General features: G+C 40.2%; 1 protein-coding gene across 7 annotated transcripts in view; it reads left to right on the top strand.

The window, feature by feature from the left end:
- Positions 1 to 3395: 3395 nt before the first annotated feature.
- The window catches only part of LOC125466979 (opioid-binding protein/cell adhesion molecule homolog), a 918931-nt gene continuing 902094 nt past the window's right edge, over positions 3396 to 20232 (top strand). For 3 of the 7 annotated variants that reach the window (XM_059639056.1, XM_059639057.1, XM_048562233.2), the window contains exon 1: positions 3595 to 4290. In XM_059639056.1, coding sequence (XP_059495039.1) covers positions 4076 to 4290 — 215 coding nt within the window. In that variant the 5' untranslated portion in view covers positions 3595 to 4075. Of the gene's footprint in view, positions 3508 to 3593; positions 4291 to 20232 lie in introns of those variants that run through there. The other 4 variants (XM_048562240.2, XM_059639054.1, XM_059639055.1 and 1 more) reach the window with 4 other exon arrangements.

Below are 20232 nucleotides of genomic sequence, written 5' to 3'. Positions count from 1 at the left end.
GATTGCTCTCAAGCTCAATTACAGAATCATCTGCAGTGTGGGAGTGGGCCATTCAGCCCATCACACTGAACCTCCAAAGAGCATCCCACCCAGGTCCACCCTATTTCTGTAACCCTGCATTCCCCATGGCTAACCTACCTGACCTGCACTTCTCTGAACACTGTAGGTAAATTAGCATGAACAATCCACCTAACCTTCACATCTTTGGACTGTCGGAGGAAACCGGAGCACCCTACAGAAACAGGGAGAATGTGCAAGCTCCACGCAGTCACCCGAGGCTGGAATCAAACCCAGGACCCTGGCACTTTGAGATAGCAATATTAATCACTGTGCCATCATGCTGCCCTTTCCTTGAGATTATGGCAGCAGATTTCATTGCCGTTTGGTTATGGGCTGGGAGGTAAAATCGTTAGCAAAATGCCAGGGGAAGGAATATTTGGGAGAGCCACCCAATGTCTTTCTGTCATCAGATTGCATTGGCAGGCATCAGATAGATTGCAGGATGGATGCTGACTAAATCACCAGTTGAGCCAATTTAAAGGCCAATAAGGGTCATTTACCACCACTGTGAGCATCCCAAGAATTAATCTCAAGAGTATCTGTTGGGCTAAGTCTAATACAAATATATATTTTCTTATGTAAGAGATGAAAGCTATGCACTATACTCCAGTTGTAATTTTACTGTTGCCTAGTGAAATGGCGTATTTGAGAAGAAACGACCAAAACAGTTCCTGCTTAATATTTCATTTTAACCTGGAAGCTTGTCACTTTTCCTCCCAAAAAACATGTTTTACTATTGATGACAAAGTGTGAAGCTGGATGAACACAGCAGGCCAAGCAGCATCTCAGGAGCACAAAAGCTGATGTTTCAGGCCTAGACCCTTCTTCAGAGAGGGATGAAGGGTCTAGGCCTGAAACGTCAGCTTTTGTGCTCCTGAGATGCTGCTTGGCCTGCTGTGTTCATCCAGCTTCACACTTTGTCATCTTGGATTCTCCAGCATCTGCAGTTCCCATTATCTCTGAACAGATGTTTTATTATTGCGCTGCTTGCCGCATGATTCTGTATTTTCTGGTTCATGTTAACGCAATATCCTTTCATCCTTCTATCCTTTTCAGAGAGCACAAAATACTTCTTCAGTGTTTCCTTTGAAACATGAAAGGAAAAAGTTATTTAAATAAATTTTAATTTGTGACAGCAAACAGTGGGTAGAATGATGTGGAGGTGACAGGGATCTTGACAATCAGCTGAAAAGGCTTTTGTCAGATCTTTGCCTGGAATGAAGATCCTGGAGCAGAAATCTCAGACACATTTAGATGCCTACAAATCAGAAGCTGATCACTTGGTAGAACTTTCTTGAAGGCCATGTTCTTGCTGGAATAGCATCTAGGATCACAGATGAGCAAGGAGCACAAGAAACAATTTGTGAGCTTTCTGGTCATGGGGACATGAAGCGTGAGGAAGGTTGTAAGCAAGCAAAGGATTGGCTCTCAATGGATGCCACTCTGCTTTATTGCTACTGGCTTTTCACCAACCTTTAAATGCAAAGGCCTGCACAGACCTCTTGTTCATGGCTCTCTCATGACTTCTGCTTAAGTACAAAAATACCTTAAAATGCCTAATTGCGCTCCAGGGCTCATAGACGTATACTGAACAGGGGACATTCGCCTCTTGGCAGTATCTTCTCAATCAACTTTTCTGTTTTGTGGGGTTTGTTCCGGCATACTATGAAAGCCTACGATCAGTCAAATAACATGATCTGAGCATTGCGTTATAACCAGGTGTCTTACAAGTTCGTAAGAATGCTATGCTACTGTATAGAGACCAGTTGCAATCAAATCAGATTTCAGCTGACAAGCTGACAATGATTTAAAATGGTGAGCTGGAATCATATCTCAGAGCCAAGAGAGAGCGCTCCACACATATGCTGCCCATTGGCTAGTAGATTATGGTTCAGCCTCAGCAGATTCAATGACTTAAGAGCCCAGTTGGGCCAGTCCAAAACATCCCACTTTAGGAAAAGAAATATGCTTTAGTACAGTGACTGTGCCAGGATTTCAAGAGATTCCCTTTACCAGAAATCCATTGTACACTGGGTTGAAGTTATATTTTGAGGAGTTGAACTGAAATCTTGCGGCATTCCGCAGTCACATACTATCTTTAATCTGTCATATTGTATTCCTCTGAGGCAGTGATGCATAGGTGATGTCTCAGGTATTTTTAGGTGCCAATTAAACATATAAATAAAAAAATGAGGCCAAGCAATTTAAAACGAATCCTTCTCCAAACAGTAGCCCTGTTTCCCGAAATATTTCACTGCCTTTAACTCAGGCAAATGTCTGATTTTATGCTGTGTAGTCGCTGACAAGAACACTTCCAGTCTGTCAAGTGCCTGGATTTGCATGTTTGTTTTACACTTTGTGAAGCTCAACCAGTTTCCCTATAATTAGTATTGCTGGAGTCCCGTGAGAAAGGTGACTCACAAAATTCTAAAATCATAATGGGCATTATCACTTCGAGTGTCTGGAACGTACACCAGAGTGCTGACTGTGACAGTCTGGTCAATTTGGTTAAGTGGACAACTTCTTATTCGCAGTTCCTCCCTGCGCCATCCCCACATCCCCTCCCCCCAAAAAAGACATTAAAATGTGGTCTCTGTACAAATTTTGCCAACACCACGTCTTAATGATTCCACGACTTACACAGTAGTTTACGGATGTTGGCATGTCTGACGTGGTGACGGTTAGGGGAAGACAAACTGAAATCGCTGCTGTTCATATAAGCATCTGCAATTCCACTGGGATTGGGGTAATAGGAGGGGGGGGGGGGTTCGGTGGTGTGGGTGACGGCAAGCCTGTTGTCTGTCGTCTGTCGTCAACAAAGTGAAGGTGAGGACTTTCGTGTTGTGCTTTATCACCTGGAACCCAACTGTCCAACATTGGATTTATCAATGAGTTATACAGTCGTAAACTGTTGCCTTGGTGTATTCCTGGGTAATGCTGTATTTATTGTTTTGAAAAAAAAAATCACGAACTGAATAGTTGCGTTGAAGTCAGTGCCACTGTGTGGCTGAACTCAGTTAACGATGACTTCTGACCAACTTTAGCTCCCGTCAAGAGTGCTGGCTGATTAGAACAAATAACGTGAGGATGCTCAGCTGCAGTCCAACTTGCTGGAATAAAAGAGGTCACAATCCTCTCGCTGACTGTGCAAGGGTTAAATGTTCTCGCGCGAACCATGGGGCGATTTGACCTGGGTCCACAACTAGAGAACGCGCTGCTGCGGGGAGCAATGGGTTAAATTTCCCTGCTGGATTTGACAGTACATATCAGCCGAGGTCGAAAGCGCTGGGGTAGTATTGTTAAGTGCAAGATTCATCTTTTCATCCAGATCCGCTCTGTGTTGAATCGTGTGAATGGGTAGATCCGTGTTGTCATGCATGGCCATCTGGTTACCTTGGTGTTTTCAACATGAATGCAAGGGTTAAATGAGGAGAGCCGGTGAAAAGGGTGAGTTCGCTGCTGCCCAGTTGCAGTGTAACTCCGCGATGTTGGTCGCTGGGTGGGGAGGGGGAGGCGGATGCTGGATGGTGACGATGCTGAAGAGGGGAAGGACTGTTCTCACAGAGCTCCAGCTAGAGCCGCCTTGGAAAGCACTGGCTTTCAACTGATTCTTGTTGTCATCTCTCTCTCTCTCTCTCTCTCCCCCAGAAGCTTGCACAATCATCTTTTTTTTCATTTCAGAGAGGGAGGGGGATGAAGTACTCGGACTGAGAGTTGCATTTTCACATTGCATTGCCTTTGCTGAAGAGAAGCATTGACTTTATTCCCTTCTGTCAACTGAACCGGGCACATTTCCACTCTGGACAGTTTGGATACAGAAATATTTTTTGCCTCTCTCTGAGATTTGGAGCTTTTTTTTTGAAATTTGGATTTTATCTTTTTTTTGGGGGGGGAGTTTTTGCCTGCACCAGATTGCTGGACCGTCAATCTCTCTCTGTCCCCCTCTCTCTCTCTACATATACATATATTTTTGTTTGTTTGTGTGGCGGAGGCTCGAGTGGGGTTCGAACTTGTCATGCGGCTGTGTGTGGTGCTGTGTCCGTCCAGCGGGGGCTTTGGCCCTGACACACGGCAGTTGTCGGGCTCCTGCCCGGCCAGGTGGCTGATGTTGCTGGCGCTCAGGTTACTTTTCCTTGTGCCCGCAGGAGAGCCGGTCGGCCGCAGCGAAAGCAACTTCCCCAAAGCCATGGACAACGTGACCGTGAGGCAGGGAGAAAACGCCGTGCTCAGGTAGGCTAAACGCTGCTGTTTCAACTTGTTCAGTAAATGGAGATTTTTTTTGAACCCTTAACCTCTTGTTTGTGATAACATGTATTTTTCAAAAAGTTGGACACAATTTTCACTGCCCGCATTAAATTGATATTTCCCCTTGTTAAATGTTGCATTGCCAGTATTATCGTTGTTTATTTCCAATTAATGAGACTCAAATGTTCTCTTTGTACAGATATTACATTTCTCGCGGTTTGTTGCTCAGGAGTTGAATTGCTCACAGTGTTTTGCCTCGATAAAGTCATTTTCCAGTATTAAAGGGAGCCCAGTTTACCGGATCCTGATGTAGCTTCAGTGATCTCCTGAGGAAATCGACCTCAGTGTGTGACTGCTTTATCATCTTGGGGAGCTGACCTCCAATTACCAGGCGCTTCCCTAGGAAGGCTGGTGAATCAGATTTTGCCCACTTGACCTTTCAGCTGCTGTTGGCGATGTCAGTCTTTTTTGGGGGGGGCGGGGGTGTGAGGTCCCAGCCCGTGATTGTTAAGAACGCTGTTCGTCAGTTTTCCAGAATCCAGGCATGTGCACTGCCCTGGAGTCTTCCCGTGGTCTTTCATTTACACTCTCTTTATATTCTTGGACACTGTCCAAGGTGTTGGCTCCTGGTTTATTTGTAACTGCCTCGGTGGTTGAGGGGAGGCGGGAGCGAGCGGGAGGGGGGGAGGTGGGATGCTGGCAGGCTGGGATTTTCTAAACTGACTGTGAAGGGGGTGGGTAGGGGCGGAGTTAGAAGCCGTACCATCCAGGGCTAGTTGTTCAATGTCATTTCCATGTGTTGTGTGTTGGAATCGGGAGCAGGCTGAAAGAATAGCTGGTTATCAGTGGAAGACTGTGTTGTGGTGCATTCATATGTTTGTTCGTTTTATTTTTAGACTTGCAGTGTATTCCTTCTGTGTAGGTTTAATTGTATCATATACTCAGCTCGTTGTCTCAGGCTGTTATCAATGTGTAGTTATTGTTTGTACAGTATATTCTTAGATATGAGGAGATCAATCTTTTTTAGAGGAAAGACAGGTCACTTTTTCCAGTTTTGATAGATTAATAAAGTTAAAACATTAAGACATTTTTGTTGTCAGGACACCCATCGCCAGGAGACGACTATAATCGGATCTGTTCGTGTACATTGCTGGCAATGTTGTCGCCTTGGCTATCCGCGTACTTTATTGCTGGTGATTTTTATTAATGCAGTTCTTCTTGGCGTATAGTCATCTCGACAGAGAGGCACCCTTCTGTTCAAAGGATATCTGAATAAAATATTACTATTTTGTTTTATGTATTGTGCTGCCCGTGGTAGTAAAAATCACGAATAATGTCTATGTCAGGAATTTTGAAATAGTAGAGGCTGTTTTCACATCTTTAGTGTGACAATTGAGGAAGACCGTAAAAGTCCTAATTTTTTTTACTAGTTCAATCTTAATATTCAATTTCCCATATTCAGGAAAAAGTTATTAACTGTAAGAAATATAAGACTTATATTTCCATCACACAGAATTAACATCTTATAATTATTGCTTTAAATATTTGTGACTCAGAGACTAATATTTATTGATTCAATGTGTTTGAAGATGCTTGATTGATATTGTGTCTGCATTAAAAAATCACTTTTTTAAACTTATCAATCATGAAAAGTTATTCTTATTTGCATGTAAATTATGTGATGCATCAATGGATGTAAGATTGCTTTGGTTGGTACTTCTGAATGTACTTGTTTCATTTCAGTGGATGTTGCTGGTGTTGGGAGTAACTGCATTGCCATTATATCGATGATCCTCTTCACCACCATTCATAGGCAGGGAATGACTCCTGTTTCATTCAACTTACTTCAAGCCACCTTCCTGGTGGTATCAAATTATATCATAAGAAAATATGTTTATTCTTTCAAAGACAATTTCAGCCATGTATCGGTTGACAACCAAAACAATGTTAAATTTATGTGCATAAGAATGCAAATTACGCTCCAGATGTTTAATTGAAGTAAGGCCATTTTACAAATTCCAAGCCTTTGAAGGAAAATGTGGTGTTGAGGGAGACCCATCAACAACTGCATTTCATGTGTTAAATACACAGAGACAGTTTCCAGTTCGGAAATTGTAATAAACACAACCATATCCAGCCAGTGTTAGAATGGTATTTATGATCTGGTCTATGCAGCTCAGTTATCCCCATCTAAGTTATTGATTAGAAACAGAAAGTATTTCATGAGATAAATACTGTGATCACCAGATCCCAAAACTAAGCATGGCAAAGGATTGCCTTCCCTTTATGCCTTCTAAAAATGCTTTTTTTTTCACAATTAAATATCAGTTGGTTTACGCAGCATAAAACATCATTACAAGCTTCAGGAGAATTGGATTGAAATGGAATTCCATTTGAAATGATGTAAATGTTTGATCAACAGAGGAGCATAAATGCGATTTGTGAAGGCGCTCTCTTTGGAACTAGACATTATCGGCCTGGTTACACTGTTGGATTGCAAACAGATCTTTGAAAGTTAAGTTGGTCAACAGCTGGGCTGTTGGCTCTTGAATGATGACAACTGAAACCATTCCCTGTATAGTTGCTCAACTATACATGAGGAGGTTTGCTGCCCTTGCAAAGTGGGGTAAGTTTTATGATGGATGACAAACAGATCACTTTTTTGTTACTAGAATCAAAAATTAAAATTTGTCCTCCAAGTATCTTACGATTTTACTTTGTAAACTTTACTACAAATGATGTTGGAGGTGTGCACTGTTCCCTTTCTAATCCCATTCATCTATTGGTCACAACAAATTTAAAATTGAATGAGGTTGATGATATGGTCAGTTGTTTGAACTCAGTGTGAGGTTCAAGATCAAGTCAACCAGTTTACATTAACCTACAATTAATAAATGGTTTATTGTCAGAAGCCAACTTAAACAAAGGTACAAAATTAATTTCCAGACTGGATTAATGTAATGCAAATGTACTAGGCATTTTAAAAAGTAACTGATTCACATTTCACACATGTGTGCACATGAACATATATGTGTACACACACAGACACACACACACACAGACACACACACACACACACACACACCTGAGAAGCAAAAACTGAACACTTTGTAGATGTTAACTTTTGAGGTACTTTAGCCAATTGATAAATCACTCAAGAATAAATGCTAAATCACAAAATGCCCCCAAATGCTATTTTGATTCCAAAGTCATTCTGCATGTACAAGTTCCTGACATTTGGGTGACTTCTGGTTGGCTGAACTCTCTTTGGTTCAGGTAATGAGGTACATTCCAAGAAAACCCTCTTTCAAAACTATCCCTGGGTGGGGAGAATGTCTTTTGATAGATTTTCAGCTGATGTAACTTGCTGAGAGGAATTGCAAAGAATGAAAATGAACTATAGATTGGTTATTCTGGCAGGTCAAATTCTGTTGGAGTTAAATAAAATGCACCTATCTTATCTCCCTGACACTGGGACCACTGAGCGGTTGTAGGATCTCTGTCTGAAAGTTCACCAGGCTACAAGACTCATTCAAACTTATTGGTCTTTGTTGCTGTTTGTCCAGTGTCTTTCGTTAAGAAAGCATTTTTTCTAAAATTTTAAGATAGATTTGAATGGATCCAGGTGGTTTATTTTGATTTGATCATGTTTCCTTACAACAACTTAAAGGAATCGGTCCGCCAATGTATCTCCAGTCACTCAGTTCGAGATTACCTTTTCAGATACCTTTCTTTCCTTGCACAAAGCTGCTAAGTTCTATTTGTTAATAACATTGTATCAGTCAACTTTCACCAGTGCAGTGTTAAAGAAGATGTCAAATGGATCATAATTGTCCTCTGTGATTGGCCATTGAGTTGTCAGGTGAGGGCTTGATTCTCAGACTGGGATCTGGTAATGTGTTCTTTAGCAAACTCCAGTGTGAGGAAATATAAATAAATTGTTGCTACTCAATTCGCTAAAATTATATCAAATGTTGGCTGATCACAAAACAGCATCATTGGGGATTTAATATAGAAGCTGCACCCTTCCTCTTTCAAGGGACACAATTGAAAGACACTCCATAGATTTTTTTTCTCTCTTGAGTTGCCTGGCTGAACTAGGGACAACATGCCCTACTTAGCACACTAGTGTAAAATTTTCACTTTTACTTATAATTTGAACTTTATTTTTGCTTTTACAAAATCAAAAATCGCATGGTTTCTATTAGCTGTTGTTAGTCTGTCATTTGCATGAAAACCTCATGAATTGGACCTTGAAGAAGCTTTAAGTATGACATCATGAAATACAATAAACTGTAAATAAGTAACAGATGTAATTTCATGCAGAAAATTCTGAAGCAATAGATTTTGGTGGGAACAACAAGAGAGGCAATATAACTAAAGCTACAAATCTAATGGACCTTCAAAAATAGACCGATTTGAGAGTGTACATGCACAAATTGCTGATGATTGCAGGGCAGGTGGAGAAGTTATACAAAAGGTGTACAGAATTCAGACTAGAACACAAATGCAAGGAAGTTAGGATGGATCAATATAAACATTTGAATCAGTCTCAAATGGGGCATTCTACATTAAAAAAGACCTGGAGGCTTTAGAAAGAGTACAGAAATGATTGACCAAAATCATTTCAGAGAAAAGGGACTTCAATCATGCAGGTAGATTGGAGAAACTGGGGGCTGTTCTTTGAAAAGAGAAGACTAAAAGGAGATTTGGTGCAGCAGTTTACAATTATGAGGGGTCTGAACAATATCGATGGAGTGAAACTGTTATTTGCAGAATGATCAAGAGCCAAAGGATATCAATTTATGGTCGTTGCCAAAAAGAGCAACATGACATTAGATTGAACTTAGGAACACAGTGAGTGGTTATGAATCACTCACTGAGAGTGTGGTAGAAGACAATACAATCATGGCTCTCAAAAGAGAGTTGGATAACTACCAGAAGAGTGGAAAATTGCTGCCCTTTGGAGAAAAGGTGAGGAATTGAGAGTGGCTGAATTGGTCTTACAGAAATCTAGCATGGATGCATTGGGCTGAATGGATACCTTCTATGTTGAAGCCAGTTCTAATTTTCTAATTCCTGTGAGGAAAGCACCCATTCAAGTCCAGTATATTTCAAGGTCAGCCATGTCAGCATCATTGAACGAATGATCAGTAAGTTGATGATGCACTGAAGGTGCCTGAACAGATTGCCTTCAATATGTTCTTGTCAGAGTCTCCAGAATGGCCATGGTGTACTGCTCTTTGTGCAACATTGCACAGTTGTGTTGCTTGAAGGAACAAACCACAGAACCTCTTTAGACAGTCTGAGAAGAAGGAACTGGATTCCGGTAAAGACAAGGAAGCAGCGCTGATAGTTATTAGTTCCTGGGATGCCCTCATTATTTGAAGATTCACATCTGCGTGAGCCACCCATTCCCCCATTCCAATACTTCACCTCTCCTACACCACAATGTTCCCTCAATGCAGAGTAGTTCTGCAAACAGTCACCCTCTTCCCAACCTCATCAACATCATTCCTTATTTCATTGCTTCCGAGGTCACTTGACAGAAAGCAAATAAAACTTGGCAACACGAGAAAGTGGGGAAACGATCAATATTGAGAGATAGTAGGAACTGCTGAAGCTGAAGTCAGAGATAACACATTATGGAGCTGGAGGAGCACAGCAGGCCAGGCAGCATCAGAGGAGCGGGAAAATTGATATTTCGGTTCGGGACCCTTCAGAATTTATCAATTAATCAATATTTACTTGATTCAGAAATAAAAAGGGAACTTTTTTGTTTTAATGCTATTGTTGCAGATCTAAGTGCAGCTATTAATCATTGCCCTGCCTCCGGTCTCACATTTTGATATGGCCCACACTATAACTTCATAAACCTGGTCTGCCTTGATCCCAACTTGACGGCATTGTCTTCTGGGCTTTGGAATCTGTAAGTGGTGGAATCAACCGTGCGGACTTGAGACAGCATATTGGGTACTAACTGTGAAACTCGATGCTCCATGCAGGTGGCCCCTCTTCCCATGGTTAGGGAAATCATCAGAAAGCCTGAGAAATGATGCCACTCAGGCTCTGGTTGGTCTGCTCCAAGCTCGCTGAGTGTGCATATGAAATATTCTGCCAGCATGTTGTTCTTTCTTTGGTGCTGTTCCAGAAACACCCACTTCGGCAATATGCTTCAAGATTCTTCATCTGCATCCAGCTGAATGCAGCTTGCAATCCACCATGGCACCCCAGTGTGAACTCTCCATAGTAGCTCGTGCCTCCACCATCGATTATTGATCAGTTAACTGTGTATCATGAAGTAAAAACAATCAATCTTCTTTACTCCACTAAGAAAGCTGGTGTCTAGTCCTGTACAAAATTCCCTCTAGCCGAATGGCTGAAAGCAACCTGTACGTTCCCACCCAGCTGGAGACAAGTTGTCACCATTGAGTTACCACAGATGCTGGGCCAAGCTACTTTAAAATACCGGTGCATTTAAATCTCCTGTGCCTTATGTGAGGAACATTCTATGATACTTTTGTCCTGTGACAATGCATCCTTGAAGAGAGTGACCTGCTCTGAAGGGGCACCATCAATGTCCTTCCAAACCTACTGGGTGCTTGAAGGACCTGTGGGAGATTAAGGACAGGAATTGGAATTGTTAAGGTGAGAACATTCTCAGCAGTCATAATCCTCATGAGAATATTTCAATCCCTGCTAACATCAAGTCGTTATGACTGAGTGACACATGACATGTGGCAATCCAATATTTAATTCCAATACCTGGTGACTGGGAGGCAGCTATCTCCGATGATGAACCGCAGTGAAATTCTGGTCATGTTTACTGTTGCCACCTCTGCCTTTGTCAGGGTAAGATTATTGAAGGTCATTTATAATTCTCTCCCGAATTGAGGTGTTCTGTGCTCTTCTCCTGCATGGTGACAAATGAGAGACATTTTGAGTAAGAATAAAGGAAAGAGGTCATATTATGAGAACGATATTGTTAGGGGAGCATGACATTGTACAATGTGCAAGTGTCAGTGATGGATAGACAGATTGGGAATGTGAGGGAGTATATGAACAAAAGACGTTGGCTTTCTCCACTGAGTATGTTGAGATGCGATGTGCTGGTGCTAGCTTGAGAATGTAGAACATGGCGTTGGTGTAAATCACACATCGGAATTAATTTAAATGTTCTATTTTACGCACCTTTCCTGACATGATATGTTAATTAAATAATTTCCAACATTGAACCCAGGCAAGTGGAGCCACACTGTCTCTGCGAACTTCAGCCACATCTTGCTGGTTTCACCAACTGATTCCACCGCCCATCAACAGGGAACACTATATCCTTGCAACTCTTTGCAGGCCCAACATCACATTCAGTGAAGTTTTGCTAAAGCCAGCCATACTAAGACTGCAGACTCTATTCTGACACATTCTTTTGTTTCGCTTTGAGTTCCAAAATCCTTTAAATGAGTCTTTCCAAATTTGTCTTTGAATAGTGGAATTGAAGTTAACTTCAAATGGAGCTATCAATGCTGGGAAAATGTTAAGTGTAAAACTGAGATATAAAAATATCAAACATCCTAAAGTTGTATTAGCTTCTTCATGTGTGTTGTACTAAATAAAGAGAATGTTAAGCCAAATCATGTCGGAGGGTTCATTTAGTTAACATTCGTCTGTCCCCTGAGATTGAACAACAGTCTCTATTGCCTGTAAGTAAGCTAAACAGCATGTAAACACTGTAGGTGGCATATGCTGTTGATCTGTTCAAACAAATGATAGGAGAGTATTCTGTGGAGCTTGTTAAATAACACAGAAATAAATCACAGGGGTATGGCCTTAGAGTTGACAATGGAATTATACTAAAATAGTCCATTAGCTTCCACAGCAAACACATTTAACAACACAGAGAAATTGTGATAAAGTGTGAAGTTGCCGATTTTACTGGTAAAATCAGGAAAGTGTTTGACATCTGTGAAAAGGGCGTAATGGTCTATCATTACAGTGGACTTTGAAAAATTATCACATCACAGGCACTGCAATAAAATTGCTGCTATTTTCTGCTGCAAGATTTTGTTTATATTTGTTCTTTGCTGCAAAATTAATTTCAATCACAAAATAATGTATTTTTTTTGTTCTTTTTACCTTTTTGACTAATATGTAGTTTTTTTTATATTTCTTGCTTCAGAATTCATTCATAGAAATTTTTAGGATATTACATGGACAACTGCTGCAGATAATATGTACTTGTGTTAACTGCTGACAGGAAGCAGATAAAATGAGAACATTTTCCATGTATTTCACTTAAGTGGCTTTGTCTGTAGTCAGGCCTGGTTATTTGACTGCCCATTGGACGAATATAATTCATGTGTAAAATTTTTTTAAAAATCTCATACGTAAAACAACACTAAAAATCAGCAGCAGCTTGTAATCTTACAGAATTCATTTGTTGATAGACATAAAACTGTATTCTGTTGGAATTTAGAATCTCTCCAGTGTGGAAACAGGCCCTTTGACCCAACAAGTTCATACCAAATCTGACAGCACCCTGCCCAGACTCATCCCCCCATAACCAACCCAAACTACACGTCCCTGTGGGCAATTTAACATGGCCAATTCACCTCACCTGCACATCTCTGGACTGTGGGAGGAAACCCACACACAGACACAGGGAGAAATGTGCAAACTACACACAGACAGTGGCCCAAGGCAAGAATTGAACCAGGTTCCCGGTGCTGTGAGGTGGTAGTGCTAACCACTGAGCCACTAGCTGCCCCTTTGTGTCCTACTTAGCAAAAGGAGTAACATGGGCAAGAAAAATCTATGATTTATTTTGTTTTTGTGTGGTATTCATATCAAAACGTTTGTGTTATTGAATTTATTTGGCATTGTTGGCATCACCACACTGCAAAATGGAAAGCAAAGAGGAAACAGGACTAATTAACATAAGTTTAGTTAGATCTATAAGAGGTCACTCACCACCCCAGAGCACCACAAACATCACGTCAGTTAGAAATTTTCTAAACGACCTGTTCCGGGATGTTATTGCTCAATTTTGGAGAAGGTAGGACTTGAATATGAACCTTGTGGCTCAGAGGTAGGGCCATTACTGCTGTGCTGAAAAAGTGCAATTTGAGGTCATTTTGCACACCTGTCAGTTGCTTCGGGCTTCCTTTCTGGAGGTGCTATCAGAAGGCCCTTACAAACTCAAGAATTCATTGTAATTTTCAGAAGGAAGCTAAGGAGAAATTACTTCTCAAGCCTTGGATCTTAAGGAGTGAAGGAAATTCAATGGATGGAGATCTGTAGATATGCAGATGTTTGGTGTACTCAGTGCAGAAGACCAAAAAAAATGTGTGACTTAGTTCACATCAGTATTAGCACCACATTATTTTAAATGCACTGATAAATTGGTTACTTTTCAATTTATTTTTATTAATTTTTGAGACGTAGACATCACTGGCTGTGCCAGTATTTATTGCCCATTTTCCATTGCACTTGAAAAGGTTTGAACTGCTTTCTTGAATTGCTGCAGTCCATTTGCTGTTCCTTTTTCCTCAGCTAATATCAGGTGGTCTGTCTAGCTTTATCCTTTTATTTCCTTTTTAACACCTGATACAACTAGACCATTTCAAAGGGCCATTGAGTCAACAACATTGCTGTGTGTCTGGCGTCACATGTGGGTCAGACCAGGGAAGGACAGTAGTTTCCTTCTCTAAAGGACCAGATGGGCTTTGATGAAAATTGACCTTGGTTTCATGCTCACAATGAAGCTCCTAATTCCAGATTTTTACTGCATTCAAATTTAACCATCTGGTTTCTGAGGATAATACCTCGGTCTCTGGATTAGTAGTCTGGCAACAGTACCGCTAAGTCATTAACTACCCTTCATTTCCCCTTCAAGTGGTACTGTGGAACATTACCAGGTAGATGAAGACAAATTCGTTTGGCATTATGCCTCGATTATCATAGAGGCATCACTCAAAGTTGCACATGAATGCCGTTTTAATTGGATGGATGCAAACTCTTGACTATTGTAGTTTCATTCTGTGTTACATCAAATAATATGATGGAAACTATTTTGAATGACAAGAAGCAACAGTGGCCAAAAAAAAATCAAAGTCACGATGAAAGGATGAGTGGAGTAAAAATTTGATTGCCACCCATTTTGCAAATTTGGCAGTTTTAGTCCTACAGCTGAGAGGTGGGAAAGATTGAATTGAGTCTACACAGAGCTTTGCAGAGAAAGCTGAAGAGTAGCATTCATAGTTGTGAAGGCAGGTGCTTGAAAATCCAAAGACGAAAGAAACACAACCAGTGATTTTAAAAAGAAAAGTCAAATGTGGGAGTAGAGTGCATGTGCACTTATTTTTGGGGAAAAGAGAACATCAGCAAGGAGCACAATTTGCAGCCTAGCAACATTGACCATAGAAATAAGATAGTGAGAAATCTCAATTGAAATATGCCAGTTTCCTCCCAATGGTCGGTTGAAATATTAGAAATTCTTTATGATCCAAATATTTCAGAGAGCAGCACAAGCTAATAAGCAGAGCAGAACAATTTTGTCATTTATGATCATACATTGTCATTAAAACTGCACAATAGCAAACATTATCTCTTGCTTTAATTTTGCAAAGAATATTTTTCCTTTACGTCAACAGAAGAGGACAATTGTATTCTTCACTGTTACCTAAAATTTATTCCCCTTTTTGTTAATGGATTGGTAGGTGGTCATCTTTCTGTGTTGTGCCAGCCATGTGAGAGCAGCCTGACAACATTTGATTTTAATTTTTGTTTTGCTGTTTCACATCCTGCCTCCAAAATTTCAACTTGAACAACATAGGCACAGCCAAGGTATATTGTATATCAGGGCTGTGCAAAATATAATAGTGCCCCAAAGTCATTCTACCAATTATTGTTCAAATTTCTCCAGATAATAGATAAGATTTAAAAGGGGCATGAGATAATAGCTTACATTATTATATTATATATCATATATATTACATTATTAATGTAATTTTTGATGCCTTCTCTTTTCTTATTGATATCCAATTCCCAAATGTTCTTCTGATTTTGGATTGATGTGTTAAGTATTGTTTCAAAGTATTTAGAAATATGATACACATGCCCTCCAAATTAGAATTCAAGATTATTATGAATCAAGTGGAGAGGAACTGTATTTTTTTCTTATTTGCAGGGGTTTCTCTGGAATACTCAAGCTTAAATTGGGCTATCTGATATTATGTTGCTTTAAAGATTCACAGCATTGAATTTGTCTGGAAGATTACAGTAGGTGCTCCTGTGTGATCTCTAATATGAACATTGTTGAATTCCTGGACTGTAAGCAGATTTGATCCACAGGATTGTGGTTGACTCTTCACTGCCCTCCAGGCAATTAGGGATGGGCAATAAATGCTGCCTAGCCAGTGACATCCTCATCCTGTGAATGAATAAATGATCTCCATCTCGGGAAGGGCAAGGAGGCCGGTCCTGAATTCACCCCAGCCAGCAAACCGACTGTACACCTTGCAATTTGCGGGTCAGCTGTTCAGCCAACTGGAGCCCATTCCAGAACGATGCTGCAAAAGGCTCCAGTTTTCTTTCCATGACATAGCTGACCAACAATTTCTTCATCAATTGCAAACTGATATTTGACTAGCTTGGCTGCATTTTAAATCGCTTTCGATTGCCAAAATGCCCTGGAGTCGAACTTGAAACTAGAGCTTCTGACTCAGAGGCAGCCGTTACACCACAAGACGTCCTAAGGATTTTTTGCTATTGAATTAGTTCCATACAGATTGACAGTTGCTTTCTTAGTCATATTTGGTATTTCCATAGGTTTCATAAAGCAAGAATGTAGCTTCAACTTTTGAGCGTGAATGGCCCTCAAGGAGTTCATAATAAGTATTCTGACCATTAAAAATGTTTTTTAATCAACTTGAACATGGGTCTCCTAGCTCAGCGGTAGGGATATTGTCACTACCTCTAGAGCCCATGGTGACCTTCAAACACAAACAGTTAAAGAATGGCAGAATGCTCTTTGTATTCAGTCCAGGGAGTCTCTGTAACACCACGATTAGCACCAATTTTGAAGGCACGTCTTTTCTCTCATTATCCAGCATCTACCCAAAATGTAATTTTTCTGTAACCTAATCATGTAAGCCACAGCAATAATGAATGTGACCCAAAGAACTAATCCCCTTAACAGAAATCTTTACTTGACTTTAACATTTTCCAATCAGTCACCTTTCAGACATTCTAGCAATTGACCGCCTGTAACATTTCAAATCACTTGTTTTATGAAGTATATATTTAACAATCTTCCACACGTAAAAAATGAGTAATTGTAATCAAGTTAGAATAGACTTCATTCATTATAACTAACTTCAATTCTTTCTCCTGTTATAAGACGAACACACTTAAGGAGTTATCATCCTACTTGTAGTACAAATCTAATCCAAAATTGTTACTTTTGTGTGGAAAGGTTTGTAAAAGCACCTGCTGCATTTTCTCCAATCTGACACAAGATCAAACATATAATTAACATTAGCTACACAGTTGTTACATTTTTGTGTCATCCGCAGACTTGGAGATAAGAAACTACTTGTCATATCTTGAAGTTAAATAAGTGGGCAAATAGATGGCAGATGCAGAAAATGTAGACAAATGTGAGGTTAGCTGCTTGAATAGGAAAGAACAGGTGTGCAGTTTATTATCTGATTGGTGATAGATTGGAGAAGGGGGTGACACAACAAGACCTTGATGTCCTTGTGCATTAGTTACTGAAGGTAATCATGCAGGTGCAGTAGGTGGTGAAGAAGGCAATTTGTATGTCGGGATTCAAAATGGTAGAATTTGAATATAGGAACAGGGATGTGTTGTTGCAATTACACAGGGCCTTTATGAGACCACACTGTAGTGATTGCAATGAGGTCTGTCAAGTGGGTGTCATAGAATATGAGCGAGAGGGGTTAAAATTGATTCAGAGATAGTAGGAGCAGCTGATGCTGGAGGATCTGACATAACAAGGTGTGGAGCTGGATGAACACAGCAGGCCAAGCGGCATCAGAGGAGCAGGAAAGCTTTCAGAAAATGGTCCAGACCCGAAATGTCAGCTTTCCTGCTCCTCTGACGCTGCTCGGCCAACTGTATTCATCCAGCTCTATACCTTTTCATTATAGAATATGAGTTCCCTGCTTGGGGCTGTTAATCTAGTCCTATCAGAGAACTCTGGCTGACAGATTAAAAAAAACAGGGGTGTCAGACAGCCTGTTCACTCTGAGAGGTGGCTCTCAGGTGGCTGGATCAGTCTCAAAGACTCTCCATGTGCTAATAAAGGGTGACTCAGTGACCAGATACCATTCTCTCTTAAGTTATTTCACACACTTAGAATGTTGTGTACGTTTTTGGCCTCCTCATCTGAGGAAGGATGTTCTGGCTATTGAGGGATTCTATGTTCTATGTTCTATGTTCTATATAAGGCTGATCAAACTGATTTCTGGGATGGCAGGACTGATGTATGACGAGAGATTGGATCAGTTAGGACTATATTCACTGGAGCTCAGAACAATGAATGGGATTTCATGGAAATCTTTGCAATTCTAACAAAGTTAGACAGAGTAGATGCAGGAAGAATAACTCTTGATGCCTGGGGATCCCAGAACCAAGGGTCGTCGTCTAAAGATGAGGAGTAGATCTTTCAGGACCGAAATGAAAAGACCTTTCTTCACCCGGAGAGTGGTAAGCCTGTGGAATTCTCTTCCACAGAAAATAATTGAAGTTAAAACATTGAAGACTTCCAAGAAAGTTGTGTAGTTTTAAGTACTAAAGGGGTCAAATGATAAGGGAAGAAAGCAGGAACGGCTACTGAGTTGTTTGATCAGCCAAGATCATGCTGAATGGTGGAACAGGCTCAAAGGATCAGAGAGATTACTCCTAGTCCTATATTCTTTGTTTCAATGTTTATCTTTTAAATTGGAAATGTTCTGAACTTCATGTCGTTAGTCTATGTTGCAGTTCTGAGGAAAGGTCACCGGGCCCGAAATATGAACTCTGTTTTTCCCTCCACAGATGCTGCCAGAGCTGCTGAGCTTTTTCAGTAACTTTGTTTTTGCTCCTGATTTACAACATCCACAGTTCTTTCGGCTTTTATGTTGTTAATAATGACCATTTTGCCAAAATAAAGGTCTTACTGCAATGTAGAAACCATAACTTTGACATAATTATTAATAAATATATAATGACCAGAAATTGTAGCAAATATAATAATGTCAATCTTACATAATCATAAAATGAGCAATTATTTCATAAAGCTAATTTGCTTTTAATAATCTGTCAATCTTTAAGTGCTGTGTTCAGAATTAACCTTTGCAATCACTTGAGCCCACCATTGCTGTTCTGCAACAGCTCACTCCCAGAAGTAGAAATTAATGGAGCCAATAAATTGGCTTTCCTCTCTGTTTTTAATGGGGAGGAACATGATTGGACTTTTGGCAGTATTTCCAGGGGAATGGTACTGATGCATTGACATAATCTGAAAGAATGTTTTCACATGTGTGGAAGAAGGCATCATTTTGACAAAGTGCAACAAATTCCAGGAGGGAATTCAGGAGAAGCACTTTAATCCAAGAGTGGCAGGAATGTGGAAAGCATGACTAAATGTAGTAGGTGAAGTAAATTGTATAAATAAATATAAGGGGAGACTATATAAGCAAATAAGGAAGAAGTAAATGAGGGATATTCTAATTGATTTTGATGAATAAAAAATAGGAAGAGGCTTGAGTTTTGCAGTGATGCTGGTACAGACTGTTTGGGCTAAATGGTTTGCTTCTTTGCTTTATATCTTACAAAAGCTTGTGCACATCACTTCATGTTCCAATTTCCATGAATAGGCACATATACCATCAATACATTTAACATTACTGTGGTGCTAGAGTTCAGAAATTTCAGAGACTAAGTTTTTTCTTTGTTCATTGGATGTAGGTATCATGGGAAAAATCATCATTTGTTGCTCATCCTTAATGTTCTTCAACCAAGTGGCTTGCTGCACCATTTCAGAGGGCAAATAAGTGTCAGTCACATTGCTGTACATATGGATTGACCAAATCAGAATAGGTGTAGACAACAGGTCCCTTTCAAGAAAGTGCATTAGTGAACCGGATCGGTATTTAGGAGAAACAAAAGTAATTTGTTCACCTCTACTGAAACTAACTTTCCATTCCAAATTTATAAGTTCACTTTAGACTCAATCAGTGGTCATGGTGAGATTTGAATCTATGTTGCCAGAACCTAGGCCTTTTTATTATTTTCCAGTGATGCTACCAGAGTTTTCAATGAAGATAAGTCATGATGACATGTTGCAGAAGGAAACCATCCTATTTAGCATCCATTGAAAAATCTTGACTCCTTGCATGCAACTGAATATGCTCACTTGGTTCCTGTTGAAGGTCAGCCTGGTACTGTATAATCTATATTCCTTAACTGACCATGATTGACAGCATAGTGGCTCAATGGTTAGCACTGCTGCCTCACAGTACTGAGGACATGGGCTCAATTCCAGGTGTGGGTGACTGTCTGTGTGGATTTTGCACATTCTCCCTGAGTCTCTGAAGGTTTCCTCCCACAGTCCAAAAATGTTTGGTTCAGCCATGGGAAATGTACGGTTACAGACGAGGGTCAGAATTGAACGCTCATGGAAGGGTTAATGTGGATGTAGTGGGCTGAATGTGTCTGCTTCCACACTTTAGGGATTCTATGATAGCTTTATATCTCTTATCTAGTCCTTCTACCAGAACTTCTACTTCCATGTTTGGTTTCTTATTCCTAACATTAACAAGACTGTTGTTTGAATATTTATCATTTTGAACTCAATTGTTGTAATGTCCTGTTTTACTGATTTCCTGAAGAATTACAAATTTATCCATAACTTCACAGTTTGCA

The sequence above is a fragment of the Stegostoma tigrinum genome, chromosome 32 (genome assembly GCF_030684315.1).
Source record: "Stegostoma tigrinum isolate sSteTig4 chromosome 32, sSteTig4.hap1, whole genome shotgun sequence".
Classification (NCBI taxonomy): Eukaryota; Metazoa; Chordata; class Chondrichthyes; order Orectolobiformes; family Stegostomatidae; genus Stegostoma; species Stegostoma tigrinum.
Note: the sequence above shows the minus strand (reverse complement) of the source record. Positions and strands in the feature narration are given on the sequence as shown.